The following is a 27,316-nucleotide window of genomic DNA, read 5'->3' as shown; positions in this document are numbered from 1 at the left end:
TGCAGACCCCTACAATCCCAGGTTGTAAACTACACTTGTAATTCGCCCATTAACTTAGTTTTGAAGTAGATGTACTAAGAGCAGTTGACTTCAATTGCAAAACAAGAGTGCAAAGCAGTGTGAACAGAACCCCAAATTATAAATACATTAAAGACCAGATAAACATCTCCTGTTCTATGCAGTGGTGTGTTGGGGTGGAAATGTGTCCAAGTGAAGTGTCAACAGGTTGGACAGGTTGATCAGGAGGGCTGGCTCTGTGGTTGGCATGAAGCTGGACTCACTGGTGACAGTTGCTGAGAGGAGATCATTGAACAAACTACTGTCCATCATGGATTTTGGCAGTCATCCTCTCAGCACTGTCATCAGTGAGCAGAATACGTGCTCCTTCCCAGGTGCAAAACTAATAGACTCAAGGACACATTAATTCCTCGGGCTATTAAATACAATTCTGAGTTCGGGGGCAGGAGTGAAAGTATCTGGATGTTCTGTTCTGTTAGTCTTTGATCTGCTCATCTTTAGACTTAGATTGTGTCATCTTGTTCCTTCACTTTGTTCTTATTGATTTTAAATTGCTGCATGTACAGGGTATTGAAAAAAAAAAATTTCCGGAGACCTCCTGAAGGATCAATCAAGTTTTACCTTACATGGGAACCTCTACATCATTTTAAAGACGGTTAACCTTGTGAATCTCAAAGATCATGAGTACTTTATCTCTTGATAAACTTTATTGATGCCGAAGCTCTTGCAATAGTCACCTCATAAATTGCACCAATTACCAGTGAACACCTGAGGTCTTAGATTGCGTCGCTTTTACATTACACGTCACTAAATAACCAATCACGATAATTGGTGGAATGACAATATTTATCACATGTCAAAAATAAAGTTTCATTTATGAACCAAGCCTTTCTCCAAATGTTTTTATTCGTGTATCACTGCAAACCGGAGAAAATTACACATCAGGAACCAACTCAGTCTGGCTTTGCCTTTGATGATGCAGTATGGAACGCCCATCTTGCGGCACAGAGCAGGAAGGAACACCACGAGCTGAGGACAGAGAGGAAGTCTTGAATGCTGATCATCGTACTGATTAAGAACAATGTAACCAGTGGTCTGTGCTCAGGGTTAAAAAGCTCATTTCAAACAACATGGGAGATTCAGGTGAAGAAATTCAAACATCATTGCCAGAGTACAAGTCATTAAACTGATGTCACAAATCATGTACCTCGATAGGGTCGACGTCATGGGCGATGACCAGCTGAGCCTTTTTGCTCTCCACCAGTGAGGTGACGGTGTTCACGCCTGTCAACACAAGAGGACATTAATTCTACAAATAAACATCCTTATGTTGGTGCACTGACAGTCAAGTCGATGCTCAGGGTTAAAAAGCTCAATAACCATCAAGGAAGATTCAGGTGAAGAAATTCAAACATCATTGCACGAAGTCCACCAATACTACGAGGCTACATCCACAAAACTAATTTTCCCAACTTTGTCCAGACATCAAGGTACAACTGAGACGTTTGTCTTACATTTACCATGTAATATGGAGCAAGTGAAAATACTTATGAATCAATTTGGATCAAGCCAGCATTGTGGATGTAGAACTCTTTCATTTGCCATTTAAAACCGTTGCAATCACCTGCACGCAGAACAGGGGGTCTCTTGGTTGGTACATCGCCTTTCCCTGCTGCCTTCTGCTCAGCACGAGCCAGAAGCCTCTGCTTCTTCTCTTGCTTGGTTTCAGGTCTGTACTTGTGGGCCAGCTTGAACAGCTGTGTTGCTGTGGAGAACATATCAAATAAGTATCCCACTTCTTAGGTCAGGAGAACAATGTCAATGCTTTGAGATGCATCAGATACTTGATTTTCGGCAGTAATTATAAGATATTCTCAAATGTTTATATCCATCAATTGCAAATATGTGTGATCACTTTGACGTCCAACATACCCGTCTGACGGTCCAGGGGCTGGGTGAACTGGTTAATTGCTGGGGGGACCTTCAGACGCTTGTACAGGATGGAGCGCTGCCTATGCAGGCGAACATAGCGTGGCCATTTCACAAAGCGGGTCAGATCAAGCTTTGGCTGAATGTCCTGACCTGCACAAATTAAAATCTTTAATTAATTAGCTGCAAAAGAACATGAAACACAACACAAGTGTCCAAGAGTGCATCAGAGATCTTGGTGGGAAATTGTAATCATCTTTGATAAGATAGCAAATATTCATTTTCATCACAGCACTACTGCATAAGCCGTCAGTTAAAGAAAAATGCTCACCAATGCCAAAGTTCTTGGGCCTCTTTTCAAGCAGGGGGTTGACAACTTTCTTGGGCTCCTGCTTCTTGGCCACAGCAGGGGCTGGTGCCACCTTCTTCCCCTTAGCCTTCTTTCCTTTAGGCTGTTGAGAAAGAACAGTTATAAAGTGTTATGCACAGAACATTACCATCAATACATTTAAGTCAAATCCACTCAGCTCTTGAAGCATCAAGAAAATGTTTAAAAGTGCATTCAAGCTAGCGGCATTACTAGCCCTGGCTATGCCTCAAAGTGTAGCGCTAACTGAAAAATACTAGAATATTCTTGCTTAACACAGTTCAATGGATCAACAATGACATTGCGGACTATTACTTAAGGCTTATAAACGAGGATGGAGGCGGATAAAAAGCTGAGAGATACATTTTCGGCAGTAATTACAAGATATTCTCAAATGTTTATATCCATCAATTGCAAATATGTGAGATCACTTTGACGTCCAACATACCTGTCTAACAGTCCAGGTCCTGGGTGAACTGGTTAACTGCTGGGGGGACCTTCAGACGCTTGTACAGGATGGAGCGCTGCCTCTGCAGGCGAACATAGCGTGGCCATTTCACAAAGCGGGTCAGATCACGCTTTGGCTGAATGTCCTGACCTGCACAAATTAAAATCTGTAATTAGTTGCAAAAGAACATGAAACGCAACACAAGTGTCCAAGAGTGCATCAGAGATCTTGGTGGGAAATTGTAATCATCCTTGATAAGATAGCAAATATTCATTTTCATCACAGCACTACCGCATAAGCAGTCTGAAAAGAAATTCTCACTCATAAAAACTGTCAAATCATTTACCTTTATAGGGTTGATGATGACCATCTGAGCCTTCTTGCTCTCCACCAGTGTTCACACCTGTAAACACAAGAGGACATTAATTCTACAAATAAACATCCTTATGTTGGTGCACTGAGAGTCAAGTTGATGCTCAGGGTTAAAAAGCTCAATAACCATCAAGGAAGATTCAGGTGAAGAAATTCAAACATCATTGCACGAAGTCCACCAATACTACGAGGCTACATCCACAAAACTAATTTTCCCAATTTTGTCCAGACATCAAGGTACAACTGAGACGTTTGTCTTACATTTACCATGTAATATGGAGCAAGTGAAAATACTTATGAATCAATTTGGATCAAGCCAGCATTGTGGATGTAGAACTCTTTCATTTGCCATTTAAAACCGTTGCAATCACCTGCACGCAGAACAGGGGGTCTCTTGGTTGGTACATCGCCTTTCCCTGCTGCCTTCTGCTCAGCACGAGCCAGAAGCCTCTGCTTCTTCTCTTGCTTGGTTTCAGGTCTGTACTTGTGGGCCAGCTTGAACAGCTGTGTTGCTGTGGAGAACATATCAAATAAGTATCCCACTTCTTAGGTCAGGGTAACAATGTCAATGCTTTGAGATGCATCAGATACTTGATTTTCGGCAGTAATTATAAGATATTCTCAAATGTTTATATCCATCAATTGCAAATATGTGTGATCACTTTGACGTCCAACATACCCGTCTGACGGTCCAGGGGCTGGGTGAACTGGTTAATTGCTGGGGGGACCTTCAGACGCTTGTACAGGATGGAGCGCTGCCTATGCAGGCGAACATAGCGTGGCCATTTCACAAAGCGGGTCAGATCAAGCTTTGGCTGAATGTCCTGACCTGCACAAATTAAAATCTTTAATTAGCTGCAAAAGAACATGAAACACAACACAAGTGTCCAAGAGTGCATCAGAGATCTTGGTGGGAAATTGTAATCATCTTTGATAAGATAGCAAATATTCATTTTCATCACAGCACTACTGCATAAGCCGTCAGTTAAAGAAAAATGCTCACCAATGCCAAAGTTCTTGGGCCTCTTTTCAAGCAGGGGGTTGACAACTTTCTTGGGCTCCTGCTTCTTGGCCACAGCAGGGGCTGGTGCCACCTTCTTCCCCTTAGCCTTCTTTCCTTTAGGCTGTTGAGAAAGAACAGTTATAAAGTGTTATGCACAGAACATTACCATTAATACATTCAAGTCAAATCCACTCAGCTCTTGAAGCATCAAGAAAATGTTTAAAAGTGCATTCAAGCTAGCGGCATTACTAGCCCTGGCTATGCCTCAAAGTGTAGCGCTAACTGAAAAATACTAGAACATTCTTGCTTAACACAGTTCAATGGATCAACAATGACATTGCGGACTATTACTTAAGGCTTATAAACGAGGATGGAGGCGGATAAAAAGCTGAGAGATACATTTTCGGCAGTAATTATAAGATATTCTCAAATGTTTATATCCATCAATTGCAAATATGTGAGATCACTTTGACATCCAACATACCTGTCTAACAGTCCAGGTCCTGGGTGAACTGGTTAACTGCTGGGGGGACCTTCAGACGCTTGTACAGGATGGAGCGCTGCCTCTGCAGGCGAACATAGCGTGGCCATTTCACAAAGCGGGTCAGATCACGCTTTGGCTGAATGTCCTGACCTGCACAAATTAAAATCTGTAATTAGTTGCAAAAGAACATGAAACGCAACACAAGTGTCCAAGAGTGCATCAGAGATCTTGGTGGGAAATTGTAATCATCCTTGATAAGATAGCAAATATTCATTTTCATCACAGCACTACCGCATAAGCAGTCTGAAAAGAAATTCTCACTCAAAAACTGTCAAATCATTTACCTTTATAGGGTTGATGATGACCACCTGAGCTTTCTTGCTCTCCACCAGTGAGGTGACAGTGTTCACACCTGTCAACACAAAGACATTCATTAATTCTTTAAATACACATCCTTATGTTGGTGCACTGAAAGCATCAAGGCGATGCTCAGGGTTAAAAAGCTCAATAACCATCAAGGTAGATTCAGGTGAAGAAATTCAAACATCATTGCACCTTAACCACCAATTCTAGCATTGTGGATGTAGAACTCACTACTTTCATTTGCAATTTAAAACCATTGCAGTCACCTTCACGCAGAATAGGGGGTCTCTAGATCGGTACATCTCCCTTCTGCTCAGCACGAGCCAGAAGCCTCTGCTCCTTTTGCTTGGTTTCAGGTCTGTACTTGTAGGCCAGCTTGAACAGCTGTGGAGAACATATCAAAAACATTTTCAGTATTGATACTTTTGTCGGCAGCAACTAAGATGCTTATATAAATTAATTGCAAAGATGGCTTGTTTGTGTGATCACTTTGACAGCTAACATACCCATTCTGGTGGTCAGAGGCCAGGGTGGACCATCAGACGCTTGTACAGGATGGAGCGCTGCCTCTGCAGGCGAACATAGCGTGGCCATTTCACAAAGCGGGTCAGATCACGCTTTGGCTGAATGTCCTGACCTGCACAAATTAAAATCTGTAATTAGTTGCAAAAGAACATGAAACGCAACACAAGTGTCCAAGAGTGCATCAGAGATCTTGGTGGGAAATTGTAATCATCCTTGATAAGATAGCAAATATTCATTTTCATCACAGCACTACCGCATAAGCAGTCTGAAAAGAAATTCTCACTCAAAAACTGTCAAATCATTTACCTTTATAGGGTTGATGATGACCACCTGAGCTTTCTTGCTCTCCACCAGTGAGGTGACAGTGTTCACACCTGTCAACACAAAGACATTCATTAATTCTTTAAATACACATCCTTATGTTGGTGCACTGAAAGCATCAAGGCGATGCTCAGGGTTAAAAAGCTCAATAACCATCAAGGTAGATTCAGGTGAAGAAATTCAAACATCATTGCACCTTAACCACCAATTCTAGCATTGTGGATGTAGAACTCACTACTTTCATTTGCAATTTAAAACCATTGCAGTCACCTTCACGCAGAATAGGGGGTCTCTAGATCGGTACATCTCCCTTCTGCTCAGCACGAGCCAGAAGCCTCTGCTCCTTTTGCTTGGTTTCAGGTCTGTACTTGTAGGCCAGCTTGAACAGCTGTGGAGAACATATCAAAAACATTTTCAGTATTGATACTTTTGTCGGCAGCAACTAAGATGCTTATATAAATTAATTGCAAAGATGGCTTGTTTGTGTGATCACTTTGACAGCTAACATACCCATTCTGGTGGTCAGAGGCCAGGGTGGACCATCAGACGCTTGTACAGGATGGAGCGCTGCCTCTGCAGGCGAACATAGCGTGGCCATTTCACAAAGCGGGTCAGATCAAGCTTTGGCTGAATGTCCTGACCTGCACAAATTAAAATCTTCAATTATTTAGATGCAAAAGAACATGAAACACAACACATGTGTCCAAGAGTGCATCAGAGATCTTGGTGGGAAATTGTAATCATCTTTGATAAGATAGCAAATATTCATTTTCATCACAGCACTACTGCATAAGCAGTCAGTTAAAAAAAAGAAAAAGAAAATGCTCACCAATGCCAAAGTTCTCAGGCCTTTATTCAAACCGTGGGTTGATAGCTTTTCTTGGGCTCCTGCTTCTTGGCCCAGCTTAGGTCGTTTTGAAAGAATGTTAACGTCATTTGGGGGTTTTCAAACCATGACTCAGGGCATAAGTAACACCGCTAGATATTTGCTCTACCATTCGATTACAATAAACAAACGAATAGCGATTGAAACATTATACAACAACCACGTTTCCAGCTAACGATTAGCTTTGCATTAATCACACAGGCCTCGACGTTTACACACGTTTGACGCTGAACCTACACAATAGATAACAGTACATTACCATTAGCGTATTTACGTCGAATCCTCAGCTTTTGGAGTGACAAGAAAGCGTGTTTAAAAAGAACAAGCAAGCTATCGACATCTCTCCGGCTATGACAAGTGTACCGCAAACAGTAAAACGGCAAGGAAACAAAACTACTCGTTTTTAAGTAAACTATTAACTTAATAGTTAAATAATGAATACTATTAACTTAATAGTTTTCTAAATAAGTAAAGCATGAAAACGAGCATGGAGGCGGATAAACGGCTCAGCTACACCGAGGTCATGCACTCACCACGTCGGTTCCTGCAGAAAGGACGTACATGGAATTCTGGGTAGCGTAAATACCGCGAGGCTTCCCGTCTACTTCCGGCGCCTGGTAAACGCCGACCTGAGATCAGATTCCAAACCTACTCCTTGCCATGAGTTGCACGGACAAAATGTAACAAACAGATCCAGAACCAGCGAAATTATAAAACGAAATGACGTCACAGTGTAAATTAGTTTAGTGCAACTTCTACTTGGAGAATATTTTTAAATCCACATCATATGTATTTTGTGGGGGAAATTGTCATTTGTAAATTAAATAACTCTAATAAAAAATTAAAACAGTTGTTAAAAATATTTAAAAGAGTAAGCGATGTCTTTAAGTAGGATTCGATAGCTACGGCTTCAAAAATATGACACTTTATCATACTTTATTTTTGTTTTTAATGCACTTTTATATTGATACTTTTTTAATGGGTTTGCTCTGGTGACGTTACCGTCCACCGTCACCGCGTCGTGCCGTGCAGCGACGCCGTTGACAGGAGGGGTTGTTTGGGGATGGTGGTCCAGTGATGGTGGTCCGGTGTCTGATCGCTGTTTCTTCACCGTCTCACCTCATATATGGATTGTTCAGTAGAACACAGGCAGTGAGTGAGCACGAGTTACATGTCAACGGCTCTTGATGTGCACAAGGTAAACATCTGTTAGCTTGCGGTTGCAGGCCGTTTCCTCTACAGATGACAGACAACGTTGTGTAAATGAAAGGATGCAGATAAAATAACGCATTACAATGTTTCTCCAAGTTAAGCCAGGTGTGTTTTTTGCGTGCGTCATGGTGTTAAGCTAGCGCTAGCCGACGAAGCACGTCCAGGAAATGCTATTATTTGTCAACACAATTTGTAGACATTGAAGACATGGCCGAACAAGACCTCTGTCCCCATCTGGACTCTGTCGGGGAGGTGACCAAAGACGACCTCCTGCTACAATCCAAGGTGAGATTGGACTTGTTTTGTTGTCTGTCAACATCACAACAGTAACGCCCTCATCACTCATCATTTGCTTCACATGTCAATGCCTCCTTTTTCTTTTGCTCGTGTGACTGTTCTGTTAAGAAGGGTCTCCATCAGAGAGCAGTGGTGTGGAGTCATGGAGATGAACCTCAGATCTGTTGCATCGATCATGGTGATAGAGCAAGACAGAGAAAGCCAGAATACATCAATGAGAGGGAGGCAGGATTCAGTCGTCCACAGGGATTGACATGTAGAGAGACAAAGAGTGGCCATGCAAGGTAGAGACTGTCGAGAAGGACTGTGATATCAGAATTGAAATTGTTTCTTCCATGTGTGCGCTGGTCCTCTCATTGAGGAAACTGCAAGTGAATTGATAACCTAGACATCCATCCTCAGCTTGTGCTATCAGCCTCAAGCAGGAGTCCTGGATCTGCCCTGAGGTCTCCCCCCAGTTGGGTTTGTTTGGAATACCTTTTGGGAGAGAGTATGGAATGGAGGGCCTTCCATTTGTAGGTGCAAACACTTGGATCGTCTCCTGAATGACTGAGCTCATCACTTATCAAAGTCAGGATGGAGAACTGCCTGTCTCTGTACTCTCGTTTTTTTGGTTACTACCCAAAGTGTCTGACCCTAGATTTGAGTAGGACTTTAGATAAATATGTAAACACGATTCAGAAACTCCATGACTGCTGAACTGATCCACCTGTTGACGTTGAGGAATCATAAAAGAAGTATTATAATTTTCATTCGATTGTTTGGAATGACTAAACCCACATTTAGAATAGAATTCAACTTTATTGTCATTGCACATGTCAATGTGTTACTAGGAAACAAAATGAAGTTTGCATCCATCCAAAAGTTCTTTAGCAAGAATATAGATATTGAATGTAAGACAGTACAAGGACATATTAGCATGAACATACAAGCTATGTACAGGCTATGTGCAAGTTATACATATGGTTATCACTGACTTATGTGGGTCCTTGCAGAGTTTAAGATTGAATTAGATGTAGACCAAGAAAACCTCTAATTGATTCATGTACCATGCTCTTTTGCAGGGAACTTGCCAGTCATGTGGAGCTGGAGGTCCAAACCTCTGGGCCTGTTTGCAGGTATTGCATGATTCAGAATTGTTTCCTCAGTCTCAGCACTGCACTTAAACAAATTTAGTATTTCTTCACCATATTAATTTGCTTCAAAATAGATTGAACTCAAAGATAAATAATACTCATAATACTTTCTGCTGTAGCATGACTGCTCTTACGTTGGTTGTGGAGAATCCTTCTCTGACCACAGCACCCGGCATGCTCAGGTAAGTGTCCCCTTACATACACCAATTCTCACAGTTCCAGTATACTTGGAGTGGGTTATTTTCTTTCCTATTGCACAGTGAACAAATGCACTCAAAAACAAGAATGTGTTGTTTGCAGTGCAAGAAGCACAGCCTCACAGTGAACCTGACCACCTTCAGGATCTGGTGTTATGTCTGTGAACGGGAAGTGTTTCTGGACCACAGACCCTCGCTGGTCCCGGTGGCAGCAGCACCTCACCACTGTAAAGCTACAGAGCAGGTGTGGCTTCAGACTAGAAACACGTGAGAAAGGTTGAATTCACCAGTTGGACTAATAATGTGTATGGTTTTGACAGGAAGAATCAGCCCATATGGTGAGTCCCCCGTTCAAAGGAGTTCCTATAGCCGTGGCAGAAGACGAATGTTCAGAGTCGGAAGAGGATGAGCTGAAACCAAGAGGTTAGTCATCATCACTGGTAAAGTGAAACAAACATGTGATAGGCAGGTATGTGAAGTGACATTTAAACACATACATACTTTTTATTGATGATTAAAAAAACAACCCACTTTGTTTGATGAAAAAAATATATATTTGTATAACGGTTCATATGATAATATGACATAATATGGCCCCTGGCATCTATGCTGGCTTTTAGGTGTCCCTATACAGTTATGAACCATGTGTCGCCCCAGACCCTCACTTTGCCTAGGTCTAATCTCGCTATGACTAAAAACGTCATTATCAGTCGACACATACCTCGATATTAAACTTAATCTTTAAGCATCTGTGAATGTTTGAGCTTTTTTATCTGTGAGCAGGCTTGACTGGAATGAAAAATGTTGGAAACTCCTGCTACATGAACGCTGCTCTGCAGGCTCTGTCGAACTGGTGAGGTGGCTTGTTTGGTGAGCCTCACTCAAAGAGAGAGCCTAATGATCTAAACATGTGTTCCACCAACAGTCCTCCTCTCACTCAGTTCTTCCTGGACTGCAGCGGACTTGTCCGAACCGACAAGAAGCCGGCTTTGTGTAAGAGCTACCAGAAGCTCATCTCAGAACTCTGGCATAAGAAGCGGTACTATGGGAGATAAAATGTCACACATGAAAGTCCTTAAACTAAAAGTTGCTTTCCACAGGCCGAGCTATGTCATCCCAACCAGTTTGTCTCATGGCATCAAGTTAGTAAACCCCATGTTTCGTGGTTACGCTCAGCAGGTAGGGGCAAACACCCAGCAGGTAATTACACCACGCGTCAGTTCACAACTCTTCCATTATCATCTGTTAAACTCTATTCAAACGTATATGACCATCCAGTCGGTCCATAGTTATCTCGCTTGATTTGTTTACACTGTATAAAAAGCCTAATGTCCACACTCATGGTCATATTGTTTTGGTCTGTAGGACACTCAGGAGTTCCTGCGCTTTCTCATGGACCAGCTCCACGAGGAGCTGAAGGAGCCTCTGTCTGATTTCAGCATGAGCAGCGAGGTCAGCGACACAGACATGCGAAGAGGAGATGGAGACCGCTCTCCCTCTGAGGATGACTTCCTGTCTTGCGACTCCGGCTCCAGCAGCGACCGTGGGGAAGGTGGGGGAGCTGGAGACGGCGATCCTCTCCTGCAGGACGAGTTTGATGGACACAGATCACCAGCCCCCCGGGTGGCAGCTCTCACAGGCCCCATCTCTGAGAAGGAGAGGCTGAAGGAGAGACGGGTGTCTGGCTCACCGCTTCACAGAGGCTTGCAGGAGCTGGACGAGGATGCGGATGTGGATACTGCCGCTGAAGAAGGTGTTGACAATTGTCCACAAGAGGAGGAGGAGTGCACGTCCACCACTAACACAGAGGCTCCGGAAAACAGTCAGTTGGCCCATACAGAGTCCGAACAAGAGGAGAGTAATCCCATCTCAGGTATTTCACAGAGGCATCACATAACAGACCGACAGAAAGGGATGAGACAACACTTTGGAGAACTGATACCTGTTATGGGAGTTCAATATGAAAGGTTAAATATGTATCTGCATTCCAAATCAACTGTGATCACTTTTGCAGCAGAACCATCCAAACTCGAAGCAGATTCACCTGCACTTTGATCAAGAGTTTTATTCTAAAGGCACACAGTGAATACAAATACTGGGACAGTGATTTTATTGTAGTTAGTTGTGTCTTTTCACATTTCTTAAGGAAAGTCTGAATTCAAATTATGCTGTGGAATTAGTCTAAAGTGGCATGATCACAACAGCTAAAATGCCTGAACACACTACTGACAGAAAAAAAGAATAATGAAGCTCCAGCAGTGATAATATAATAAGTAATTGTTATTATGTAAAATAGTTTAAAGTATTAAACACGTCATGGCCGTTTTATAATTCATGTTGTGGAGCTCTCAGCATGTTTCAAATACCTTTTAACAATTTTCGAAAGTGGAACACTGTTGATTATATGTTGGGTATTATAAGTGTTTCTAGGAAAGGGATGAAGCACATTCTTTGACTACTCTACTGCATCATCTCTCATCAGTTTTGCTTTAGAACTGTGAATGTTTTCAGCAGAGCCGGACAACGAAGCCTTAATGAGCCGCCCACATTCACCCCCCTGCAGTCCCGTCAGAACCCTCCAGGAGCTGCACTCTAAACTGTCTTCCAGTCCGCCCCGGTCCAGTCCTCTCCGCTCTGCAGGGCCAGCATACTCCCTCAAGAAAGGTCTGAAAGACGCAGCCAAGAGAGACACGATGAGTAATAAACTGGTTCAAACAATTCTGCTGTACTGCAGGTACACTGCTGTTAACGTCCAGGAAGAAGAAGAAGTCTCACTATCGCAGTGTGATCTCAGACATCTTTGATGGCTCCATCCTTAGTCTGGTGCAGTGTTTGACCTGTGATAGGGTTAGTTATACTGCAGACTCACACAGCAGGGGGAGCTACTTCAGTCTATTGTAATAAAACATACAGTTGTTTGTTTACGGATAGTATTTGCATTCATTTTCTACTTGTGGTGCATGACAGGTGTCCACCACAATAGAAACCTTCCAGGACTTGTCACTGCCTATTCCAGGAAAGGAAGACTTGGCCAAACTGCACTCTTCCATTCACCAAAACATGCCAGTGAAGGCTGGAGTGTGTCCAGAGACTTACGGCTCCCAGGGGTGGATCTCCTTCCTAATGGACTCCATACGAAGGTGAGAACACAGCTGTAAAAAATGATTCTACCTCTTCGGTGCAATTTTACCGATCACAGGATTTATTGAAGTGTATTAAAGCCCTGTTACAACATGGTTCTTTCACATTTATTTTCCTAAGAAGAAATTACAGATGAAATCAACTTGTTATACACTTAATTTTGAAATATATTTTCAAGTAAATGCAATTGGTTGAATGATCAATTTCATCACTCCTTTTCTCATATATCAATGTCAAGCATTTATGCACTGTTGAAGTGGTTTGATTTGAGCATCTCTTAAATTGATCTTGGACCTCCATTGCACTCTTCAGTATGTGTCCGTTTGTACAAAAATCAGCCCTGCCGACTGAAAACACTGATTAAATCTTGTAAACCCAAATCACACCAGGTTAAAAGTATTTCCTCTTTTGACAAAAAAACACATCATTTGTGGAAGAAGTAAATGACATTTCTCATGTTTCCAGACTTTATTTTGATCAGTTCTTTTGAAAGTTTGACTGTTTTTGTTCAACAGGTTTGTTGTCTCATGCATTCCTAATTGGTTCTGGGGCCCCATGGTGACACTGGAGGATTGCCTTGCAGCCTTTTTCGCCGCAGATGAACTGAAAGGTAAACACCACTGCTGACTACACATCTAGGTGCTCCAGTATAATAATAATCCCACATAATTGTTTCAGGAGACAACATGTACAGTTGTGAGAGGTGCAAAAAGTGAGTATGTGTGTTTCGAAGACGGTTCTCATGAGATGTTCACTTGAAACACTGTCTGATGCCCTCAGGCTGAGAAACGGCGTCAAATATTGCAAAGTGCTTCGACTTCCAGAGGTAATTTTCATCTATTCATTATGTGCACTGAATCAAGACAAAAGTGAATGTGCTACAGAATAGAAAAAATGGATCGTTACCCTCAAATACAGACAACTTCTAGAAAACGCAATGATGGGAAAATACTAGTCAGCAGTTGAAATAACTCTCAGCTGCCTGTGACTGTGAAGGTATCGACATACAACTTACTTCATAGGTCCAGAGAACAACTGATGACGCATACAGGTTATAAGTGACCTCTATGTCAAATCAATCATTTAATTGGTGCCTCCAAGTTAACATATAAATACGCGGGTGAGAGCACATTCACTTACCACCAGGCCCTCGGGAAGTCAGCTTTGTAGCTTTCCTCTTGCAATCTAAAACATGTCTAATCAGAAAATTTCTTCAGGCCAGTCACATGGATTTTTTGTTTTATTTTTGTAGCAACTTGAGTTAGTTGCAGTGATGGGTTGATGAGGCCTGCATCAAGAGACACTCTCAGTTTGAAAGTAATGCACTCTCCTTTCAAAATGAAGATACTGCATCTTCAGCTGTGTGACTATATCATGAGGCCTCATCAACCCATCACTAGTAAGTAGTATATCCGCATCCATTTATTCTGAAACCACTAATGTTTCCAGAACGAACATTGACATGATTAACTGTTTTTCCTAACATTGAATGAACGATCCTGTTCCATATTTTCTAGATTCTGTGCATTCACCTGAAGCGCTTCAGACACGAGGTCATGTATTCCTTCAAGATCAACAGCCACGTGTCTTTCCCACTTGAGGGTCTGGATATGCGACCGTTCCTGGCTAAGGAGAGTCCTTCCCAAGTCACCACCTATGACCTGCTCTCAGTCATTTGTCACCATGGCACTGCAGGAAGTAGGTCGCGCTCATGTCCTAAAACTTAGCGTCTGCTGTCATGTGATGCTTCTTGTCCTTCCAGGCGGACACTACATCGCCTACTGTCAAAATGTGATAAACGGTCAGTGGTACGAGTTCGACGACCAGTATGTCACGGAGGTCCACGAGACGGTGGTGCAGAACGCAGAAGCCTATGTGTTGTTCTACAGGTTAACATGACAACCTGAGGTAATGTGCAACAAACTTTCCTAAAGCATATATTTTGTGGTATGCAGGAAGAGCAGCGAGGACTCGCTGAGGGAGCGGCAGAAGGTTGTTGCTTTGGCCAACATAAAGGAGCCCAGTCTGCTGCAGTTCTACATTTCCAGAGAGTGGCTCAACAAGTTCAACACCTTTGCTGAACCGGGTCCAATCAGCAACCACACGTTCCTCTGCCAGCATGGAGGTTTGTGGAAATTAGTTAGTTGTCTTCATGGTGGGAACCTAAGTTCCCAAGTCAGAACACTGATCCTTCATAATTGACACAACAGTGGATAGTACAGAGCTAAAAAGCCCCAAACATAAAGTCCTGTGGTGCAAGTTCTATCACAATATATTACCGTACAGTTTTAAGCTTCATGGGCTTTTCTGAGGGATGTTAGAAACCTGCTCTTCATTTAACGACAAAGTTGTCCACTATTTTGAACAGGTGAATAATTGAAATGTAACTTTTATCTGTGGTTTACTTTTCATAATGATATACTGAAGCCAAATATTCGGAGAAGAAAAATGACACTACTCCAAACTGCAGTTTTAGCAGCCTTTTTTATATTTTTGATGGTAGTAATATAGAAACTGAATGCAAAAATCAAAATGTAAGTGGTTCTGCTTAGAAGTGCAAAAGCATCTAAATGTTATATGTGCTGTTTTGTCCCTTTTCTGAGACTTCAATAATGCTGTGAGTTTTAGATTTTGATTGTGGTTAAACAAACTTGTATGAATAGTCAGGAATGAAATGAAAGTTGTTACTAGTTTTTAAGCTGACTAACACAAGTGTTTACAGGATAATCAGTGGTTTAGAAGACTTACTAGCACCCCAAATATCATCTCTCTGTGCAGGGATCCCTCCGATTAAATACCCTTATGTGGATGACCTAGTGGTGATCGTACCCCAGCATGTTTGGGAGTATCTTTTCAACAGGTATGTATGTATGAGTCCTTGAGATGATGTTCTACATCACACCTTTACAAATAAAACTACATACTTACTGACATCCAGATATGCAGCTGAAAAAAATTCTGTTGTCACATGCTATTCAGCAAGGAGATGCATCTTTGATTACAGCTTGAAATAACATGTCCTGTCTTGGTTGGGAGAAGTGGTGAATAAAAGAGTAAAGGCTCTTATGCAGGGAATCTGGAGTAACCCTCGACACCCTCTGCATCGCCGCAGCAACAGGCTCCTCTCCATGCACTGCAGAACAGAACATTTTAAGACATATTTTGTTCCTTCTGCCATAAGATGCTACAATAGAATACTCGCTCATGCTTAACATGCACTTTTTACTTTTTGTTGGCAACTTTTGAATTATTTATTTTGGTCTTTTTATATTTTCTGTTTGTATTAAATTGATTGTGTTTGTTTATTTATTTGTATTGTTTTTACATGTATTTATGGACAAAATCATTTCTCCCGTGGGGGATCAATAAAGTATCTATCTAGTGACTATCTGTGAAGTCCAGGTTTCCTACCACCTCTCATGCCAGGTAGTTTTTCAGTCGTGATTGACATTTTTGTTCCACAGTTTCGGAGGCGGTCCGGCTGTCAATCACCTGTACATGTGTGCCATCTGCCAAGTGGAGATCGAAGCGCTGGCAAAACGCAGAAGGATTGAGATTGACACCTTCATTAAGGTTTGTTCAAATGAAACATGAAATACAAACACGATGGAAACATGATCTCAGGATGGCCTAAAACAAACTTTTTTACAATGTATCTAAAGCTTAATAAAGATTTCCAGGCAGAGGAGGCGCCTACAGTGATTCTATGTATCAGCATGCAGTGGTTCAGAGAGTGGGAGGGTTTTGTCAAAGGCAAAGACAACGGTAAGAAGGCAGTTCCGCATTTTTCTCTTGGATTGTTTTATCTTCTCGTTTTTTCCTTCCCAGAGCCGCCCGGTCCCATCGACAACAGTAAGATAGGCCTGATGAAAGGAGGACACATGCAACTCAAACAAAGTGATGAGTAACAGAGTGCACAGAGTGAGGGAGCAGCTGCTCAGAATTAAAATTGTTTATTGTTCCCCCTCTCAGGTGCAGACTATGGTCAGATCTCAGAGGAGACTTGGCAGTACTTGTTGGGTATATATGGCGGTGGTCCTGAGATTGCAGTGAGACAGACGGTGGCCCCTGCCGACCCTGAGGCCCTTCATGGAGAGAGGAAGATCGAGGCGGAGACAAGAGCACTTTGAAGAGAGGTTGGAGTTTCATAATGTTTAGTTAGTCTAGAGAGATTTTAATTGGCCTCTGAGTGTCGTCATTCAGCTGGTTTGAGGGTATCCTGGTCAGGGCTCTGCTACCATTCCACCTTCAAGAGGTTTTTAATTTTTTTTTTTAATTAAATAGAGAAAAGAGTGTATGAACGTGAGAGATACTGTATAATGTAATGAATAACTTGTAATGTAAGGAAAAAAACCTTTTTAAGATTCTGTATATTCAACACGGTTGAAAACTGGGCTGACCTGTTTGGCCTTCTGGTCTGTGGTTTAGCCATTGTCATTGGTTTCTTTTCTAATGTATAGTTTTATTGAGACTGTATAGTGTTTTGAGGTTAGTCTGTTACGATTTGGCACTTTATTCAATTTAAATGAATCAATTCAAGTTTCATAAATATACTATCTTGAAATCAGCCTTACATCAGCCATCAGTTTTATAGACCCAGGAAGTCAATTCCCTTCAAAATAAAATAAACCCCAATTTAAATGTCTCCACGAGCTGCTTTTAGGTGGCGGCCACCAGTTGACAACCGCATACTTTTGAGTTCTGTAAAGAACGGATCAGAAGAGTCTCACAAAAATCTATACTGTTTCTAAGTTTTTTGCTACAGGACCACCATGGTCACTTGACCACCCTGCAGTCGGGGCTCTCTGCTCCACATGTTCCAATCTTGCACTGTAATGTATTCTCCCACTTCCAAAGTCAACACATGAGCTCATAAATTCCAGTCCGCTAGAAGCCAGTACATGCTATCACTGAACAAGGCACGTCCTAAGGTTCAACAGCTGCATCTCTTATCTAGCTGCTTTAAGTTGTTTTTCTCTCTCTTTCCTACTCAGGCCTGCTGATTCCCCCTTTTTTTCCAGTCCCTCAGAGAGACGAGGAATTTTGCATGGTGGTGCCGAGCCTCACTTGAGCCTCGAAGTGCTGGAGAGGTAGAAAGACGAGCTGGAGCTTCATGTGATCAGTGGGACAGTATGAGCCTGAACTGAGGGAGAAATGGATTCTGATTTTCATCTGTCACTGTAGTTGTTAGCAAGCGATCTCAGCAGGTCTCTGGAGTCACAGTGCACACCAGCATAGTCTAGGCCCTGCAGCATGACTTACCAACAACGCATGCTCACAAGGGCAACAAAATCTTCAGATGACAATCTTCCAACTGCATGAACCTTCTCTGGCATAGTGTGCTTGATTTGGTAAATTATGCTGGATTATATGCTGAAGGAGCAGATGTGGAGCCACGTGTGCATCACAGACAGATGAACCAGTAACTGCAGAAGAGTTTAAGGAAAGAACATTTCACCACAGAGGACATATGAGATCAAATGAAATCTGAATTAAAGTATTGAAAAATCAGTCCTACTTGTCTCTTTTTCACAACTAAACCAGTAGTTGCATATGAAGTTTTCACTTTGTGTGGTCAATATTTTCATATATAAAATCAGCTACAATTATTTGACTGATATTCTACTGCATCAATGTTTAGTGGTCTGTAGCTTTCTGAATCAGTCACAAAGAAGAGAATATTGAGCACAAGCTTCAGAAACAATAGTATAGCCATGTACATACAACTCAACTCAACTGTCTTAGATAAAGTATCTCAAAAGTTGGCAATCCATCGGTAGCCAGGAATTCAACAATTAAAAAAGAATATTAATGTTTATTCGAGTTCATTAAGAATGGAGCGGGTTAAGTAATGATAAGATGATGTTGATCCATGTTTATCAACAGTATGTATTATAGATACATTAAACCAATCTGTTATTGAAATATATTATTTTACAAACAAATACAAAGAGTTGAGACGTAATTTTGAGTTCTGCACACATTATTCTTTACATGGATGTCATTAATATGTAATTTGATACTATTTTGACTTTTAAATATTGTTGATAGCAGGGAATATGACCCATTATCGACCTGAAAACAGATCGACCTTTTCTGTTTAGCTCACCGGACGCGCTTTTTTTTTTTTTTTTTTTTTGACGTCTTTTATTTCAGAACTTAATAGCTTCTCTTGATAGTGCCAGATTCTATTTTTTTGTTTAGCTTGTCTGGTCACAATCATGACGCCTTAAGTCATATATTACTCAGTAATTTTCTAATAAGACTCATCTTGAGCGCATCGTTGTGTTTCACAGAAGAAATGACTCATTAACTGATATCTTGAAAAAAAAAGTAAATCTCATCACAGTAAAGAAAACATATTGAAATGTCGTAGTGACCACTACTGTCATCTTGACTTTACCCCTTGTTGCTTGTCACAGCTTGTCCATCCTTCCCGCACTGTCTTGGTCCACTTCTTTCGTCTTTATTCTTATTGCTCATGGCCTCAGTTGTAGCTTGTTTCACTTACTTACTCAATTTGATGTTTCGGGATTAAAATTTCCTAACTACGTAATTGAAATCTTGAATTTATTCAGCACGTTGATTATTAATGTTTTGGATCATTTATCAAAGATTACAACATCAAATGTTTGCTCCGATTTGTCCAGTAAGTGTTTCATTTGTATTCTGCTACAGCTGTGTTTAAGAAGTGCGTGAGTGAATTATCTAGATTCTAGACATACCTTAATTCTCAAGTCAGTGTAAACAGGTTTCTATCACAGAGACAATGAGCCAGTGTAGCATAGGAACTGGTTATTACATGCGAGTGAGTGTTTCGCTTGTATTCTGCCTCATAACTATGAGTGTGAGAATCTAATTTCCCCACATTGGGTTACAAGCGCCACTGCAGTTGCACAAAAGTGGAGTTCTACACTGATGACGCCTCAACCTGATGTGTGTAACAACTCTTGACTGGTTCAAAGATTAAGTCGTCTGGTCTTTAATTTGTCTGTGTTTTGCGGTTTTTTTTCATATCCAAAACAGTTAGAGAAGAGTCATGGCTAGAGGTAACAAAAAACATTTGGGATAGATAGATGTGATAATACTTACAGATATTGTCACGAAATCTTAATCCAAATTCAAAACATCTGGATTTGATTTCATTCCCAGTGTGTACTGAGTTGAGCACAGCTGAGACAAGGCTAGGACCTGGAGGTAACACACCAGTCTGTCTTTGCGAAGGGCAAATCTTCGGCATTGAGGTAAGACAAAAACTACCTAAGAGTCCTGATGCACACATAGATCATCTCAAGGTTACACGCCCTGCAGTGAAAAAATGACTTTCTCACTGTGTTACAGTCTAAATATCAGTTTTGAGGAAGAGGGCGCTCACACACAGAAGGTGTCTGTCGCGGGTCACATAGAGCCATACAACCATTCACACACACTCATAGGACAGAGCCCAAAAGATTTGAGGATGGTTTAAGCACAGATTGACTGAGAGAACCTTCTCAGTTTCTGTAAATATTTACATGCCTGGCAGCTGTAACAGACTGTAAATAGACAGAAATGCTTCCATCTTCTTAAGACTGTACACTTCCACCAAAAGCATGTTTTCCCTTAACATACCGACAGGCCTCCGCTACTGGTCGTCCTTCTCCAAACCCTGAAGACCCTGGTCATAGCAACTTGTGTATCTCTGTGACACCAGACACACAGAAAACATAAATACGAACCACACAAAACCACAAGGTAAAATAATAACAAAAACAAATAATCACCACAAAGTTTTTACAAGGCAAGAGGACTAGAAGTTTTTACAAGACAGTAACCATTCACTTGAGAGTAGTTCTACTTAGTGCTACGTCCTAATCCTCGATGCTGGTCTCTGAGAAAACCCATTCAACTCACCACCCAGCTGGGTGTAGCGACCTTCCCATAAAGGTCGTGGTATAGCACCGCGGCTCGCCACAGGAAGATCGGCGATGTCAGAACCGAGTCAGTAGCAGGCAAGTGTTTACACAGAGTTGAACCGTCTTGACACTCTGGGGTTCATTTGGAAGCCATTCAAGAACACATTAACTCTAGTTGAACTGACCCAAGAGTGGCTGGGCTGGCTGCACGAGGGGGCTCCAGAGATGGTTTGTGTTGTTGTTGTTTTTTTAAAGAAAGGCCGGATTGTGTAGGATTACAAAAAGTACTTTCCCACTTTTTCAGGACGTCGAGCTTTGCCCCGCTTTTGCGTGTTTACACGGCAGAGGACCCAGTAAGGGGGCTAGCATCATGAAGTGGTGGCTTCACGACATTCGTAGAACCTGGACAATCCCGACGGTTTAATTTAGACAGTTCCAACTGACAAACATAGACACGAGCCAAATCATGCAAATTTTTCTTGGGGCTGCTGTGTTTATCTCTCTTTATCTTTGTTTATCTTGTCTTGACTTTTTTAAATAATTAATTTTAACTGTGTATTACAATTAATAATTCCTTATATGCAAAAACCAAAAGTTAAAATTAGGACCAACAGAAAAAATGCTTTTGATGAATAAAACGGGATTTATTCGATTTGATTTGAGATTTAGATTAAAAAGATGATTTGGTTCGACTGGCAAACATGATCTGCTCGTGACGTGAATCATGACGATAGCGAATGAATTGTGTAATTTTGAGTAAACCCTGTTGTATTAAGTGAGGGGGAAAAGTAATGGAAAGTCGAATATTTAGCAATAAAGAGTCACAGTCCATACAGAACACACACTCCTGAGTCAACATTTATCACAAACCCCAAATACATTTTTCTTTTTTTTTTTACCGCAAAACCGACATGTTCAAATAATAAGCGATTACAAAAGTAAAATAAGCTATACTTTTGCGTTTTCTAATTCACATTTCTTTTCATTAATTACTTTTTTACTTACTTGCTTATTTTGATCGCTATTTTCGAACTAGATTTTCACTTTCTCTAATTTCCTGCGCCTGGGGGAAGTCTTTCCTGTACGCTGACACATTCTTCCAGTCATATATCCTGGGGAAAGAAGAATTATGAATGGACCATTCGCTGTCTCCTCTCCCTGTCCGTCATCGTGGTGATGTGGAGTGGGTGGAGAAATAACTACTTAAAGCCCGTCTCGCCGCTTCAACTCTCACTTTCAGCAACTCGATCATATCACTCCACCATCTGGACTTGCTGCCTCCTCGCCTCAACTCCTCCATCGATTCTCACTTTAAGATATTACACACGCCATGATAAGAAACGAGATTTTCTCCTGTTTTGCTTTTTATGCAGTCCTTCTGGTTTTAAAAATGTACTTTATTGCGATTATAACTGGACAAGTCCGCTTGCGGAAAAAGGTAGGCGTTTTAAAAACCAGTTTATAATATGAATCACCTTATATGAAATGTTTATCTTAAAGGCTTTTGCGAATCCCGAAGACGCACTCAGACACGGAGGTTTACAGTTTCAAAGAGATGATCCGTATGTGGAGAGATGTCGAAGGTAAGAAACGCATTGGCATGCTTTTATTTTTGTAATCCTCAAACTCAAAACATTAAGATGTATCTTACTGCAGCCAGTCATTGACATAGCTTGATCAATATGTATATGCACCATAAAGTGACCACAAATATTAATTTGAAACGTAAGAAGCTTTTATTCTTATAATTATATTCAGGTAATACAGACTAATAAACGTTATTTATGATGCTTCTTTTTAATTTTCTAAATTTTCTTCTTTCGCTTCTTTGGGAAGTAAACGTTTCACATTTCTAAGATGTACCTTTTTAATTTAGAAATTTGTTGTGTAAACTGGAAAGTAGTTACTAGTTGGCAAAACAACCCGAAAACACAAGTGACAAAATTAAACAGTTAAAGAAAAGATTTAGCTACATTTTGCACAGCAAGCGATGGCAAAAAGATGTTCGTTGAGATATGGAATTATCCTTGTATTGAAGCATGATGACTTCTGAGAGGTATTTGAATTTAGCACCGTTTCTCTCCGTGTAAGACAAAAATGATTTGTCTACACAGTGTCTCTGTAAAACATTTATACATGAAAATTCCTTCAGATAAATCAAATAAAATGAATTAACGTACACACACATTGACACAAAAGAGAGGTGCAAAGTCATTTTTGCATGTGCCCAGCTGGCTTAGGTTATTTGCACTTTGTCAACACAAACTCATTAATTTATTCCCTTAAAAAGAGTTCAGACAAATTCACCAATAAAAGACAACAAGCAGCAAAGGAAAATTTAAAACTTCTCAGATCTGACTTCTAAGTTTTCCCCCCTCAAAACATTTCCTATATTTTATTTCTTTTCTGCAGGGCTCATGTTAACGATTTGGAAAACATCCTTCCCTTCCTGTTTGTCGGTGCCATCTACTCCATGATCAGTCCCTCACCGTTTACAGCACGCTTACACTTCCTGGTCTTCTTCATGGCCAGGGTTCTGCACAGTGCTGCTTACCTGCTGGCCTTGCCTGCACCCACTCGCTCTTTGGCCTACACTGTCGCCCAGATACCTTGTGTTTCCATGGCGTTACAGATATTGATGGCGGTCTGCTCGTTTGCATAAAGATTTGAATAGAAGAGGACTGTGGAAGTGCAATACAAGGAATCCTACAGTATTTTATTCAATCATTCAAATGTGATTCAGGAAGTTATTTGAAGTCCACATCTCCAAATGTGTTTGTATATGAAGGTTGGTGCTGGTTTTTTACTTGGACCAGCTTTGAGTGGAACATTTCAACGCACTATTTCACCTCTGTGTTTTCACACAAGCAGAAACCCACATTTATGTGGTTCTGCCACAGCCATGTGTCCCCCCGTGTGGTCGCTCTGTGTGTTGTGTTAACATTTGTCGGTAAGGTCGACAAACAAGTGGTGAAGACATATGAACACTCATGATGGTTTTCCTGTCTCTGATTCCACCCTGGATGGATTTTATGTTAAAAAAGTGTATTAAATAATAATTTATTAGTCAAAACTGCGTCTGGTATTTTATTTCTCAAAACTCTACTTTTGTTTTTGTGATAGAGATAAAAGTGTGCAGCAAAGATCCAACATTCCTGTTCGAGTTATGTAATTTGTTATGTGTTCTCACTGTCCAATTTTGAGAGGCCTGGTAAAGGGGGCCACTTACCCTCACACCCTGGTTTGTCTCTCTACAGGTTGACATCAAATCAAGTCAGTCTCACTATAACTGCAATAATATGTATCTTTGTCTGTGTCTTTCCGTTATCCTTGGTTTCATTTGAATGTTCAATGACTCGTGCAGTATAACCCTACTTTTTAAATGGTGCTCTTCACCAAAAAACTTAAACTAGGAGACCCACATGACCACCAAATTGCCCAACAGTGTGTCAGAGACAGTGTTTGCATACATCTCAATAGTGGCTTAAGTACTGCGAAACACGACTCTAGAAAACATTAGAGAGACCTTGAATCTTTTATGGGAAGTCTCATCCCATTTCCTTTCCCTAGTCGTGGTGTTTTTCCTACAAGTGATGACTAAACTGGGACTTACAGGCATGATTACAGGAGACAACAAAAGCCCCCGGTGAGCGTGGGAGGGTTTGAGGAGACTAATCCAGTTATTTGACTAAACCAGTGTTCACAAAAAAAACATATGATCTGGAGTGAAACGTAAAACCCATGACATGCCACCGACAGGGGTGTGTCTGTCTGTGTGTGTGTGTCTCTCAGCGGTGTAGTTGCCCAAACCTGCCTTCCTCCAGGGCAATGGGAAACACATGCTGTTACTTTTTCTTACAGACCGGAGTTGGAATGCAGTTGAGTAGCTGATATTTTACAGTGCTGTAAAAATCCACTCTGTTTCCTTGCCCTCCAGCTTGCTTAGCTCAGATCACGTATGTGTGTGGGGCTGTACAAAGTGACAAATTGGCTCTGTAAATACAACAAACCTGGATGATTTAGGACCAGTATTGTCCTCCATATGTCAGAGGTTACTCTGTTTGAAAATATAATTCAGCTCCTGTGTTGTCACATCACAGATTTGTTTGTTTTTCTCACAAATGTTGACACATATACTGCAGCAAACATCCTAAATTTTGATGACAAATGACACTACTCAGGTTGTATAGATAAAGGTAACAGATGGACACAGCAGTGTTGAAAATGGTTTATATATAATATTCTCGTAGCCCAACGGTTAGTAATGTGATCTGGACTGGTTGGAACTTGTTTGTCCTCATTAGAAATTTGAACACCCAACTTTCCATGCTAATGTAGCTCTTGCACTGGACGGGCTTAGCAGAACCTTGACCTGATGTATTGTCATTCATAATCTGGAGCAACCACAGGCCAGTCTACATGTAGGCAGTATGCCCAATAGAAATACAGCTTTTTGAGTCTCTATTTTCTTATCTTTTCTTCAGAATTTGTGTGTGCTTCAGCTGTGTCGTCAAGGCTCGCTGGATGAGGGTTGTGTGGCTTGAAGACACCCTGTCGTGGCTTGTTTTTTTGAGTGAGGACAACCAGCTGATGCTGAACAGTGTCACGGGTCAAGCTTCAAGCCTTTTGATCAGGTATTAATGTATTATTGGATGTTTTGTCCTTTAAATTTCTCTTCTGCTGGCCCTGGCTTTATCAAAGAGAGCCAATGTGCTAGTTAGGTTAGGTTAGGTTAGGTAGAACTTTATTGATCCCTCAGGAGGTCTCCTCCGGGAAATTGTTTTTTTCCAAATTATCCACAGCAAATACAGCAATTTTTAATGAAAAATAATCAAAATAAAATAAGAACAAGAACAAAGAGAAATAAAGAGAAAGAACAGACCATACAATCTAAGTCTAAAGATAAAGATAAAGAACATAGATCAAAGAAAAATAACAAAGAAAACTTTCGCAAGCAAGAGGAAAGAAATGAAATGAAGAGAAAGGACTATGAGGAATAATTTACTACATATTTATGAAAAATAAATAATAAAACATTTTTTAAATTATAATTCTAACTTTATTTATTTTATTTTTTTTAATTAAAAAATTAAATTATTTTATGATTATGTTTAGACCAGCAGAGAAGGCCTTGCTGGCCCTGACGGCCCGCCACTGATATACTTGCTGGTGTAGTCAGTTATTACTGTTGAAATCCATTTCCTAGCAGCCTGCTGAGCACAACATTCATTTGTTTCTATTACAGTCTATTACAGTTCTACTACACAAATGCACCTGTCGCAGAACATGACCAGACAGAGGTGGTCTTTGCTCTTGAGGCTGTCGTACTTTTATACTTTGTCTGAATGAAGCATTTTGAATACTAATTATGACACATTGATCTTACAAATTTTTTTCACTACTGATTTAATAGAAGCATTTCTAGAAAGAACTCCAGCAAACTTTGAACTAGAAAACATCGACTACGTGGTAGAAACTCCAGGACCTTCGGATCGGGCTTCTTCAAACTGGAGCAGAAGAGGAACAAACCATTTTCGACGGTGTCTTCATAGCAAAGGATGATGATGTCACAGGTTTCGTGAACTACATCGACAGCAAAATTAAATTAATTAATGTAATGAAAATCTTAATTCATATTTAAAAGTGATCATAATCTAAACATCATAATTTTGGTCTGCAGCCAGAGAGACCTCCAATAGAATCAGCAAGCAAGCTGGATGAGGAGGGATTGGAACTAGCAGTCTGTCGCCATAGAGTGCTTCTTTCCTGCATGACATGAAACCTTTCTCTCTGTGGTTCAGATGCAAAAGAAACACTAGTTTGTTTTTTTGTTTTTTGTTTTGCATGGAAGTGACCTGCAAGAACTGACCAGAACTCCAGACCTGCTTGACATGAAACCATTCTCTCTGTGGTTCATGCCAAAGCCCATGACTTAAAAGAAAGCAAAGTGAACACAAACGTAAACCTACAGAACATCCCATCATGTAAATGATCTAAAATTGCTGGAATAGCAGTGACCACCAAACACATGTCAAAAGCAGGTGAGATGGTTACATCGTACACACTTTGGTACGAATAGTCATGTTTGGTAATAATGATAAATACATTTCTGTGGTAGGACAGACTGACTCACTGACGCTTATTGCCATGGGGCAGGAATTAGAAAAAAGGTTTTCTGGGTTCTGTTGTTGGAAACACTTGGTCGTGCCCGTCAAGCTGGTAGGTACACCAGACTAAAGAATCTTTTATAATAGATTTTAAGATAAAAATGATCATAATCTTAAAATGATCAAAATCATATATAATACATGTTAAAAACATATTTTAAAAACATATGTTGTACAACAATGTTTCCCAGGTTCTGTTGACTCTGCGGACAAAGAGAAGAGGATTCGACGTTGTTATGGCAGTAAAGAGACGGCAGGAAGAGAAAGATTATTTTGAAAGAGATTAATTAACACAGGAAGTCCATGTCAAGTCATTGTGATTCCCTGAAAGAGTTGTCTCACATGGCAGCGTCACAGCAAGGTAAGAGTTTATGAAGAACAGAACTACTCCATGTACTCCTCATATTCTTTTAAGATACACCATAGGGACGGACTGGTGAGGCTTTGAAGGGTCTTCAGAGCATTTTAGGAGAAGGAGCAAGGCAGCATGACATCACTCGAACCATGACTCGGACCACAAACTACTACACGCAAGTCTTCGCTGAAGATGAGACC

The 27,316-nt window shown here is 40.9% G+C and overlaps 4 protein-coding genes, 1 long non-coding RNA gene and 11 other non-coding genes across 23 annotated transcripts; 2 read left to right on the top strand and 14 right to left on the bottom strand.

Moving 5' to 3' along the window:
- Positions 1-905: 905 nt before the first annotated feature.
- Positions 906-2,405, bottom strand: LOC148080462 (large ribosomal subunit protein eL8-like; the record flags this gene model as incomplete). The annotated part of the gene is made up of 5 exons (XM_087792400.1): positions 906-1,047; positions 1,226-1,302; positions 1,643-1,783; positions 1,951-2,100; positions 2,279-2,405. Coding segments are annotated over 5 exons (621 nt in total), but the record flags the coding sequence as incomplete, so codon positions are not given.
- Positions 1,115-1,187, bottom strand: LOC148080465 (small nucleolar RNA SNORD36). The gene has a single exon (XR_015711384.1). It is a non-coding gene; the product is annotated as a small nucleolar RNA SNORD36 (small nucleolar RNA).
- On the bottom strand, positions 1,371-1,441 carry LOC148080464 (small nucleolar RNA SNORD36). The gene has a single exon (XR_015711402.1). It is a non-coding gene; the product is annotated as a small nucleolar RNA SNORD36 (small nucleolar RNA).
- On the bottom strand, positions 2,170-2,249 carry LOC148080463 (small nucleolar RNA SNORD24). The gene has a single exon (XR_015711389.1). It is a non-coding gene; the product is annotated as a small nucleolar RNA SNORD24 (small nucleolar RNA).
- Positions 2,406-2,766: 361 nt separating the features above from the next.
- LOC148080458 (large ribosomal subunit protein eL8-like) lies at positions 2,767-4,345 on the bottom strand. Its single transcript, XM_087792399.1, has 6 exons — positions 4,304-4,345; positions 4,138-4,258; positions 3,814-3,963; positions 3,506-3,646; positions 3,109-3,165; positions 2,767-2,912 (listed from the first exon to the last, which is right to left on the bottom strand). Exons 1-6 carry the CDS (start codon positions 4,343-4,345, stop codon positions 2,767-2,769), a joined length of 657 nt encoding a protein of 218 aa, XP_087648525.1.
- On the bottom strand, positions 2,978-3,049 carry LOC148080461 (small nucleolar RNA SNORD24). Its single transcript, XR_015711392.1, has one exon. It is a non-coding gene; the product is annotated as a small nucleolar RNA SNORD24 (small nucleolar RNA).
- Positions 3,234-3,304, bottom strand: LOC148080460 (small nucleolar RNA SNORD36). The gene has a single exon (XR_015711401.1). It is a non-coding gene; the product is annotated as a small nucleolar RNA SNORD36 (small nucleolar RNA).
- LOC148080459 (small nucleolar RNA SNORD24) lies at positions 4,029-4,108 on the bottom strand. The gene has a single exon (XR_015711388.1). It is a non-coding gene; the product is annotated as a small nucleolar RNA SNORD24 (small nucleolar RNA).
- A 282-nt stretch (positions 4,346-4,627) lies between the features above and the next one.
- On the bottom strand, positions 4,628-7,296 carry LOC148080452 (uncharacterized). 3 transcript variants are annotated; one of them, XR_015711363.1, is made up of 9 exons: positions 7,250-7,296; positions 6,660-6,734; positions 6,341-6,471; positions 6,101-6,218; positions 5,816-5,883; positions 5,491-5,621; positions 5,251-5,368; positions 4,966-5,033; positions 4,628-4,771 (listed from the first exon to the last, which is right to left on the bottom strand). It is a non-coding gene; the product is annotated as an uncharacterized LOC148080452 (long non-coding RNA). The 3 variants fall into 3 exon arrangements; XR_015711364.1 differs by lacking the exon at positions 7,250-7,296 and adding an exon at positions 6,976-7,237; XR_015711362.1 differs by lacking the exon at positions 7,250-7,296 and having other exon boundaries at positions 6,660-7,237.
- LOC148080457 (small nucleolar RNA SNORD24) lies at positions 4,837-4,908 on the bottom strand. Its single transcript, XR_015711391.1, has one exon. It is a non-coding gene; the product is annotated as a small nucleolar RNA SNORD24 (small nucleolar RNA).
- On the bottom strand, positions 5,106-5,176 carry LOC148080456 (small nucleolar RNA SNORD36). Its single transcript, XR_015711393.1, has one exon. It is a non-coding gene; the product is annotated as a small nucleolar RNA SNORD36 (small nucleolar RNA).
- LOC148080455 (small nucleolar RNA SNORD24) lies at positions 5,687-5,758 on the bottom strand. The gene has a single exon (XR_015711390.1). It is a non-coding gene; the product is annotated as a small nucleolar RNA SNORD24 (small nucleolar RNA).
- On the bottom strand, positions 5,956-6,026 carry LOC148080454 (small nucleolar RNA SNORD36). The gene has a single exon (XR_015711383.1). It is a non-coding gene; the product is annotated as a small nucleolar RNA SNORD36 (small nucleolar RNA).
- LOC148080453 (small nucleolar RNA SNORD24) lies at positions 6,541-6,620 on the bottom strand. The gene has a single exon (XR_015711387.1). It is a non-coding gene; the product is annotated as a small nucleolar RNA SNORD24 (small nucleolar RNA).
- Positions 7,297-7,726: 430 nt separating the features above from the next.
- On the top strand, positions 7,727-18,210 carry usp20 (ubiquitin specific peptidase 20). 6 transcript variants are annotated; one of them, XM_087792166.1, is made up of 25 exons: positions 7,727-7,914; positions 8,125-8,213; positions 9,290-9,343; positions 9,481-9,543; positions 9,662-9,802; positions 9,879-9,981; positions 10,342-10,411; positions 10,484-10,597; positions 10,659-10,758; positions 10,924-11,431; positions 12,070-12,222; positions 12,293-12,405; positions 12,526-12,698; positions 13,215-13,309; positions 13,378-13,411; positions 13,480-13,525; positions 14,217-14,397; positions 14,462-14,588; positions 14,655-14,824; positions 15,478-15,559; positions 16,164-16,272; positions 16,362-16,464; positions 16,528-16,596; positions 16,672-16,835; positions 17,694-18,210. In XM_087792166.1, the coding sequence occupies exons 2-24, from the start codon at positions 8,136-8,138 to the stop codon at positions 16,827-16,829; spliced, it is 2,844 nt and encodes a 947-aa protein (XP_087648292.1). In that variant the 5' UTR covers positions 7,727-7,914; positions 8,125-8,135; the 3' UTR covers positions 16,830-16,835; positions 17,694-18,210. The 6 variants fall into 6 exon arrangements, with proteins under 6 accessions (XP_087648292.1, XP_087648295.1, XP_087648294.1 ...); XM_087792169.1 differs by having other exon boundaries at positions 7,727-8,213; positions 10,659-10,737; XM_087792168.1 differs by having other exon boundaries at positions 7,727-8,213; positions 12,073-12,222.
- Positions 18,211-21,750: 3,540 nt separating this feature from the next.
- Positions 21,751-23,660, top strand: ptges (prostaglandin E synthase). The gene is made up of 3 exons (XM_087792675.1): positions 21,751-22,032; positions 22,095-22,177; positions 23,007-23,660. The coding sequence occupies exons 1-3, from the start codon at positions 21,925-21,927 to the stop codon at positions 23,254-23,256; spliced, it is 441 nt and encodes a 146-aa protein (XP_087648801.1). The 5' UTR covers positions 21,751-21,924; the 3' UTR covers positions 23,257-23,660.
- The last annotated feature ends 3,656 nt before the right edge of the window (positions 23,661-27,316 follow it).

This window comes from Callionymus lyra, chromosome 5, assembly GCF_982586985.1.
Source record: "Callionymus lyra chromosome 5, fCalLyr1.hap1.1, whole genome shotgun sequence".
Lineage (NCBI taxonomy): Eukaryota > Metazoa > Chordata > Actinopteri > Syngnathiformes > Callionymidae > Callionymus > Callionymus lyra.
The sequence above is the reverse complement of the archived record's forward strand: the minus strand, read 5'-3'. Positions and strand labels throughout refer to the sequence as shown.

Excerpts from the sequence above, each read along its gene's own strand:
- usp20 (XM_087792166.1), top strand. The coding sequence starts at position 8,136 with ATGGCCGAACAAGACCTCTGTCCCCATCTGGACTCTGTCGGGGAGGTG. Across the intron at positions 10,598-10,658 it reads GAACTCTGGCATAAGAAGCG|GCCGAGCTATGTCATCCCAA; the intron begins GTACTATGGGAG and ends TGCTTTCCACAG. Across the intron at positions 12,699-13,214 it reads CTAATGGACTCCATACGAAG|GTTTGTTGTCTCATGCATTC; the intron begins GTGAGAACACAG and ends TTTGTTCAACAG.
- ptges (XM_087792675.1), top strand. The coding sequence starts at position 21,925 with ATGATAAGAAACGAGATTTTCTCCTGTTTTGCTTTTTATGCAGTCCTT. Across the intron at positions 22,033-22,094 it reads AAGTCCGCTTGCGGAAAAAG|GCTTTTGCGAATCCCGAAGA; the intron begins GTAGGCGTTTTA and ends TTTATCTTAAAG. Across the intron at positions 22,178-23,006 it reads TATGTGGAGAGATGTCGAAG|GGCTCATGTTAACGATTTGG; the intron begins GTAAGAAACGCA and ends TCTTTTCTGCAG.
- LOC148080458 (XM_087792399.1), bottom strand. The coding sequence starts at position 4,345 with ATGCTTCAAGAGCTGAGTGGATTTGACTTGAATGTATTAATG. Across the intron at positions 4,259-4,303 it reads TTGACTTGAATGTATTAATG|CCTAAAGGAAAGAAGGCTAA; the intron begins GTAATGTTCTGT and ends CTTTCTCAACAG. Across the intron at positions 2,913-3,108 it reads TCATCATCAACCCTATAAAG|GTCAGGACATTCAGCCAAAG; the intron begins GTAAATGATTTG and ends TAATTTGTGCAG.